Source organism: Prionailurus bengalensis, chromosome B3 (genome assembly GCF_016509475.1).
Source record: "Prionailurus bengalensis isolate Pbe53 chromosome B3, Fcat_Pben_1.1_paternal_pri, whole genome shotgun sequence".
NCBI lineage: Eukaryota > Metazoa > Chordata > Mammalia > Carnivora > Felidae > Prionailurus > Prionailurus bengalensis.
The window spans coordinates 39,104,956-39,112,709 of NC_057355.1; the positions used below are offsets into that span (position 1 = coordinate 39,104,956).

At 47.0% G+C, this 7,754-nt stretch overlaps 1 protein-coding gene across 1 annotated transcript in view; it reads right to left on the reverse strand.

The window, feature by feature from the left end:
• The window catches only part of DIS3L (DIS3 like exosome 3'-5' exoribonuclease), a 34,394-nt gene extending 27,246 nt beyond the window's left edge, over positions 1-7,148 (reverse strand). Inside the window, exons 1-2 of the mRNA XM_043555113.1 lie at positions 6,904-7,148; positions 5,458-5,611 (exon numbers count right to left, since the gene is read on the reverse strand). Of these exons, the coding sequence (XP_043411048.1) occupies positions 5,458-5,611; positions 6,904-7,042 (293 nt within the window). The 5' untranslated portion in view covers positions 7,043-7,148. The remainder of the gene's footprint in view (positions 1-5,457; positions 5,612-6,903) is intronic.
• Positions 7,149-7,754: the final 606 nt, after the last annotated feature.

A 7,754-nucleotide genomic window follows, 5' to 3' on the forward strand; every position in this document is an offset into this window, starting at 1 on the left:
ATCCATGCTTGTAGCCTGTGTTGGTCCTTCATTCCTTTTATGGCTGAACAGTATTCCCTCGTATGGATAAACCATGCTTTGTGTAACCATTATCAGTTGATGGACATTTGAGCTGTTTCCACTTTTGGGGCTGTTATGAACACAGTTGCTATGAACATTTGTGCACAAATTTTGTGTGGAGAGAGTTTCGGTTCTCTTGGTTACATACTTAGAGACTTCTACAGACTTTTACCTACTAAGATGCTGTTGGATATTTCTATTTCTTTCCATCTCTAAGCTACCAGCACCTCTCATGTGAACTAAAGTAATAGCTTCTCCACTGGCCCAGTCATCGTTTCTTTCCCTTTTTTTAAGTTTAAAAAAAAATGATCTTTGAAAGAGAGAGAGACATACACAGAGAGAGAGAGAGAGAGAGAGAGAGAGAGAGAGAGAGAGAGCGAGCGCCCATGAGCAGGTCGGGGGCAGAGAGAGAGAGGGTGAGAGGGAGGGAATCCCTGCTGTCAGAGCAGGCCCCCCACGTGGGGCCTAAACCCGTGAAACTAGTGACCTGAGCCAAAATCAAGAGTCGGATGCTGAGACACCCAGGCACCCCCAGTCACTTTTTCAAAGTAGGAATCTGATCATATATATCGTCCCACCCTGCTTACAACCCTTCACCAACATCCCGGAGACTCATCCAAGCCAGGGCCTTTTTCAGTTCCTTGAGGGGGCCAAACCCCCCCCTCCCCACACCCTGCACAGCAGCCCCCTCACCTGGAAAGCTTTTCTCTTTTCTCTCTCTGGTTCACTCCTACCCATCCCCTAGAGCCCAGGGTAGGCATCTCCCTCAGGAGCCTTTCCTCTCCTCCCTAACTTAGGCTCTCCTGGGACCACGCACCTGTCTCTCGGGGCATCTGTCACAGCTGTAGTCCCCCATCTGCATGATTATCTGAGTAGCACCTGTCTCCCCCTCAAGGCTGTGTCTGCTTTTGTTCATCACTGCATCCTCAGCGCCAGCACAAGTTTCTGGCACACACGATCTCTCAGTATTTGTTGAATAAACGGATGGATGAATGCTGTGGACAAGACAGCCTCACAGAGTCATCACATGATCCCTCACTGGGACGCCTGGGTGGTTCAGTCTGTTAAACAACCAACTCTTGATTTTGGCTCGGGTCATGATCTCATGGTTCGTGGGTTCGAGCCCCACGGCGGGCTCCGGGCTCATGGTGCCTAGCCAGGTTGGGATTCTCTCTCCCCCTCCCTCTCTCTCTGCCCCTCCTGCGTGCGCGCGCACACACACACACACACACACTCTCTCTCTCTCTCTCTCTCTCAAAATAAATAAATAAGCTTAAAAAAAAGAGAAATCCATCACTGAATAAGCATTTGAGGATTGCTGGATGGCAGAACATGTGATTATCCTCAACAATCAAAAACTCAACACTTTTTGATAATGCTTTATGTATTATGCTTCTGAGAATGGCCACTTTCTGCACTGATATTACTGAAATCAAAATACAAGATCATATTAAATACAGAACCAGGTAAGACGCTATGTCTTTTTATGGTTAAACTCAACTCTGGTGATTTCATCTCAGTAAAACAATGTCTGTCATCTGCTGCATTAAATTAAAGTTCATTTGCAATCTTTCTATTTTGTAAATTTGTTTATTTAATATGAAGGTCTGGTTTGGGTTTAGGGCTGTAGCAAGTACTTAAGCGTGAGGACTTTACATCTAGATTTATGTTTAAACACGTTTAAGTAATAATACAATCGAATAAATTAACACTGGGTGTCCATGAGAAAAAAGCCTATAAAAAGCCTTTTAGAAACAAAGTCAATAACATTACTCATGTTGAGTAATACTTATATTGAATGGTGAATTAGATCATTTGACCTCTTAGATCTTTTCCAATTATAATATTCTATAATTTCAGTATTTGAAAATTTTTAAAGTTTATTTTTTTAATGTTTAATTATTTATTTATGTTGAGATTGTGTGAGCAGGGGAGGAGCCGAGAGAGAGAGAGAATTACAAGCAGGTTCTACTCTGTAAGCACAGAGCCCGATGTGAGGCTTGATCTCACAAACTGTGAGATCATGACCTGAGCTGAAATCAAGAGTTGAACGTTTAACTGACTGAACCACCCAGGCGCCCCTAAGTTTATTTTTTGAGAGAGAGAGAGAGAGAGAGACAGGCAGGGAGAGAATGCATGAGGGTACACAGGAGGTAGGGGCAGAGAGAGGAGGAGAGAGAGAGAATCCCTAGCAGGTTCAGGGCTGACAGCACAGAGCCCGATGTGGGGCTTGAACTCACAGAACTGTGAGATCACCACCTGAGCCGAAACCAACTGAGCCACCCAGGCACCCCTGTAATTCCAGTCTTATGTCATATACTGAGAAACTGTTGAGACTCTGAAGCTATAATGAAGGAATTCAGGAAGGGGCCCAAAAGAGAGAAAGCAAGGCATCCTTACACCAGACACTAGACCAACCAGGTATTTTTAATTGACAAAGCTTTTCTAAGCAATAATGTTGCTACAAGCATATCAAATAGAATGAATTATTTACTAGCATCTCAAAAACCTCCAAGGAAGAACTGAAAAACAGAACAAAACATTTTCCAACATTAAATGAAGCAAAACACCAGAGAGCCTCTGCTAGGCCACTTGCGATTAAATATAAAAAGTCCAAGGACAGGGCACCTGGGTGGCTCAGTCGTTTAAGCATCCGACTTCGGCTCAGGTCATGAAATCGTGGTCTGTGAGTTCAAGCCCCACGTCGGGCTCTGTGCTGACAGCTCGGAGCCTGGACCCTGCTTTGGATTCTGTGTCTCCCTCTCTCTCTGCTCCTCCTCCCCCACTCAAGCTCTCTCTCTCTATCTCAAAAATGAATAAACATTAAAAAAAACTTTTTTTAATATAAAAAATAAAAAGTCCAATTACTTCTACCTAACGCTTTTGAAATCTAAATTAATAAAGCAGATTCCCTGGCTCTTCCATATTCAATGGTTGGGATCAATTATAAAGTTAGCTTTCAATATATGACACTCTCTAGGGCTCAGGTAATTTTGGTCATTTAGCGGTTTCAACCTGAATACAAAGTGCCGGTTGCTTACCAGGGACACAAAGCACCAAGACCCAAACCTGCTGATTCCTTGTCCTGCCTCCTCTTTCTCTTCATCAGTTACGTCCAGCACCCTTGCTTTAGGACCAAGGTCAAACCTATTTCCTTCGGAGAGCTTTCGGGCTGAACCCTCACACCCTGTATTTACCTCTGCACTTTGTACAGTCTACATTAAAGACTGTACACTGGGTCTAAGGTGTATCACCATTACCTTCTTGCACCTAACCCAACAACCCTCCTCAACCCTCTCCCTGTTGAGAGAGGGACTAATACAGTTGACCTTTGAACAACCTGGGTTTGAACTGTGTGGGTCCACTTCTATGTGAGGTTTTGTTTTTTTTTTTTTTCAGTAAATATGGTACAGCACTGTTAAGGTATTTATTCTGAGAAAGAGAGCAAGCAGGAGCAGGGGAGGGGCAGGGGGAGAGAGAGAATCCCAAGCAGGCTCCATGCTGTCAGTGCAGAGCCCGATGCAGGGCTTGAACTCACGAACCATGAGATCATGACCTGAGCCGACATCAAGAGTTGGAGGCTTAACTGCCTGAGCCACCCAGGCACCCCGTCCTTACAGTTTTCTTAATGTTTTCTTTTCTCTAGCTTACTTTATTGCAAGAATACCGTATACAGGGGCGCCTGGGTGGCTCAGTCGGTTAAGTGTCCAACTTCGGCTCAGGTCATGATCTCACGGTCCGTGGGTTCGAGCCCCGCGTCGGGCTCTGTGCTGACAGCTCGGAGCCTGGAGCCCATTTCAGATTCTGTGTCTCCCTCTCTCTCTGCCCCTCCCCTGTTCATGTTCTGTCTCTGTCTCAAAAATAAACATTAAAAAAAAATTAAAAAAAAAAAAAAAAAGAATACCGTATACAATACAGAACATACCAAACATATGTTAATCGGCTGTTTATGTTACCAGGAAGGATTCTGGTCCACAGTAGGCTATTAGTTAAGTTTTGAGGGAATCAGAAATTATATATATATATGGATTTTTGCCTGTGTAGGGGTCCATGCCTCTAATCCCCATGTTGTTCAAGAGTCAACCGTACTTCTTTTTGTATTCTATAAGGCCTGGAACCATGAGCTCAAAATGTGCTTACCAAATGGGAAAACCAAGATGTTATCGTATCGGCCTATTTCACCACTCCTCATCCTTTGTTTTCGCATTTAGTATATTTAGAGACATGGTGGAAAAACAATAGTTTTTCATCAATTTAACGACTTTTGAAATGTCCAGGAGAAAAGACATTTAAATTCCAATTCTTTGCGTTTGCGTGTCCCAGGAATTGGTTTTTAAAACAACCCTTAATATTAAAAATACTTTTGAAAACAGAAGCTGAAAAGCCTCAGCAGAGTGCACGCAATCTGAATGATAGCCACAAATTGATTTTAGTAGCAGAAATTGAAATACGACACCTGGAGCAGCGTTCAAACCTGGATGTGTATAAACGTCTCTAGCTGTGTGTCTGAACAAAATCAAGTTCAGACTCATTTAAAAATATTCAACCTGAAAAATCTGCCATCTAGTTAATGCGCTTTTTTTTGAACAGAGCATATAATGACAACTCATCATTTTCATATACAAATAAACACACTTTATCTCTTACCATCAACGTCTGAAGAAGCCACAACACTTAAAAAAGGATAAACACACAGTTTCTGCTTTCTAAATAACGAGGGGTGTTAAGAGGTTGGATGCATAATTCTAATATGGTGGTTCTAAGCAGTCTTCACGTTGAAATCATAAATCCTTTCCCCATGTTAAATGAAGCAAAACCATTTTTCAGATAATTGTTTAAAAGGTGAACAAACAAGTCGTCTTCATTTAGGTACAAGGCAAGCCTTTTGGACTGATTTCAATCAGAGATCCTTTGTGTAGCAAATACAATTAGTATGGTTCGTAGTTTTACTAGTAATGTAAATATAAACCAAGTTACTTCTGGTTTCATTAAGTAAATCACTACAAGTGCAATTTGTATCACAATAAACAGTTTAAAATTTAAAAATACAGCAGTACTCTTTCCCCTTCCCCCCAAAGTGTTGGCTTCTGAAAAACAATGTATTGAGCAACTAAATGCAAACCAAAAGCCAAGAATCTTAAATACCCATATGCTGGGGACACTGCAGTTTATTGATCTACAGTCAGAGCTCCTGGCCAGGTGTTGAAGCCGAAATATAAAATAATGTTCCTGCCTTCCTCACCAGCAAAGAGAATACCAAACTAGTTCAAAAAGTCCCTTCAGACAAAATAATGAATTCCTCCAGCAAGGGACCTTTTCTAAAGGGGAAAAGAAAAATATGCCATATAAAAATGAATAAATAAATAAATAAATAAATAAATAATGTGAAATAGATACCTCCGGCCCCTTTGATGCTGCACAGTTTGACAAGCCGTTTGCATGAAAATAATTCCCTTCAACTCCGGAAACTCAAGGATCTCGAGGTAATCTTGGACAACTTTCCAATCTGGGATCATGTAATGAGTCACATCACTAGACAGGAGTTTCCCATCTAAAAACATAATTCAAAACGTAAGCGATTAGACGTTTGCAAGCCTGGCTTATTACTATTTCAAGGTCACGGTGCTCCGGTTTGCAAGATGACTTCCAGTCTTAACTACACCCTAAAGTTTTTGAAGGACATGACAAATCTACTTTGGTAGAGGCCCCAAGTTCAGGTAAATTCAGCATCTTCATTTTTCTGAAGCTGCGATGAGACTCAGCGTGCTGTGTGGTGTTGCCAGGGGTGCAGAAGATGACTAATTTTTTAAAAACCAGCAAATCCTCAGCACAACCTAAATATTTATTTATGTTAACTCACGGACATACTCGAATGGCATTCAAGTGGGGTCCTTCCAAATATACAAGTAAACCACTTGTTTACGCCTGGCAATTTCAAGCGGGTTCTGAATCAAGCTTGTGAACATCCTCGGAAGCCTCCAGGGGCCACAAAGCCAGAATCGACTGGCAAAGATGCTCAGTGCCAGCAAGGGCAGTGGTTAGGCTCTCCACCTGGCCCGCATCTCAGGGACCTGGTTCGCCAAGGTGGAAACGAAATGTTCACCTTAACCATAAACTGAGGATTCCAAATACTCGCTGGGAAGGACCCTCACGCCCCCCTCCCGCCAGAGGGAAGAGAACCAGTAATCTCCCTCGTTAAATCGGCCACCCTTGCAGCTGAGAAAACAAGTGGGGGAAGGTGTAGCGCACGGCAGCTCCAAATCCAGCTTTCCCGTGACCTTCCTGTACAACGAGGGCCCAGACAATTCGCAAACCCTAGTGCAGAGGACTCTCCACTGGCTGAAAGTCTGAGGCATCTGGGCTGGCAGGTCAGAAAATTTGTGGGGAGTAAAAAGTGTCAAATGAGCGGCAGCAGGAGCTCTGGGCGCCCGCGCCGCGGGATGGCGCCCCACCTCGCGCCGCGGGCCCCGCAGCTCAGCACCCTCGCCCCATTTCACGATCTCGCGATCCTGGGGGCGCAGAAGAGGCCGGTTCCGGCGCCCACGGGGCCCTCGGAAAGCGCCGATCGCCGGGCCGCTGGGCTCTGGGGCCGGAAGTGGAGAGCCCCAGAAGCAGCGCGCCGCGGCCGTCGGGGCGGCTCCGGGGCCGCCGGGCCTCTCGCTCCGCACCCGCAGCCCCGCCGCCCGCCGGGCCCGAGTGCTGCTGTCTGGGCGGGCGGAGACCCGGCGGCCTCGCGCTCCGCCTCCTGCCGCGGCCCGGCGCCTCCCGGCGGACGGACGGCCCCGCCACCCTCGCTCCCGCCGCCCGGGGCTCTCCGCGCCGAGGCCCGGCCGGGACTCTGACCGTTGCGGCAGGTGGCGGGCTGCGGGCAGAGCGGGCTGTTGCAGGGCACGCTGGGCCGCAGGTAGTGCTCTCGCACGATCCGCAGCGTCCGGCCCTGGAAGGTCCTCAGGAGCAGCACCTTCTCCCGCTTCTGCAGCATGCCGGCGGCGCTCGGCGGGGGCACGGCTCCGGGCCCTGCGAGGCCGCCCCGAGCGAGCGGCCGGGAGGCGGCAGGCGAGGCGCGGCGCGGGCGGAAGCGAGGCCGCGGCTCGGGGCCCGCCCCCTCGGCCGGGCGGCCTGGTCTACGCGGGCTCCCGGGCACCCCTAGATAGCCGCCGGAGCGCCCCGAGGGGCGCAGGAACCGCCCTAACGGCCGCGTCCGGGGCAGAGAGCTGGAGGAGCCCCGCGGCAGGCGTGCTCCAGCCCCGGCAGGCTACAGCAGCCCCGCCTCAGTTTCTCCCCTGCCTACCGTTGCCTGGGGGCTGGGAAAGGTGGAAACCGCCCAAAACACTTAGATATAAGATCTGTGGAATATCTGCAAGCTACTTTAGAGCCTGGTGAAGAAAGATTTGGTGCAACTCTGAAGGGTTATTAGACCCCCGGGGCCATACAGGAATGGGAGCTGCGGAGGGGGTAATTATTAGTGTTTTCTCTTGGTTGGTCTTGCTTTCCAAAAAGAGCTAAAAGATTGAGCGAATAAGCCAGCAACCCTGCCAGCCCAGCATTTTTTCCCCCTTAAAAAGTCGTATTTATTTTTAATTTCATGTATTTTTAATCCCCATAAAAATTCAAATAATGCAGATAAAATGAAAACCAATCCGTTTCCTTGAGGTAAACACTTATCTATTCAATCCCAGCTTTAGGGCATTTGC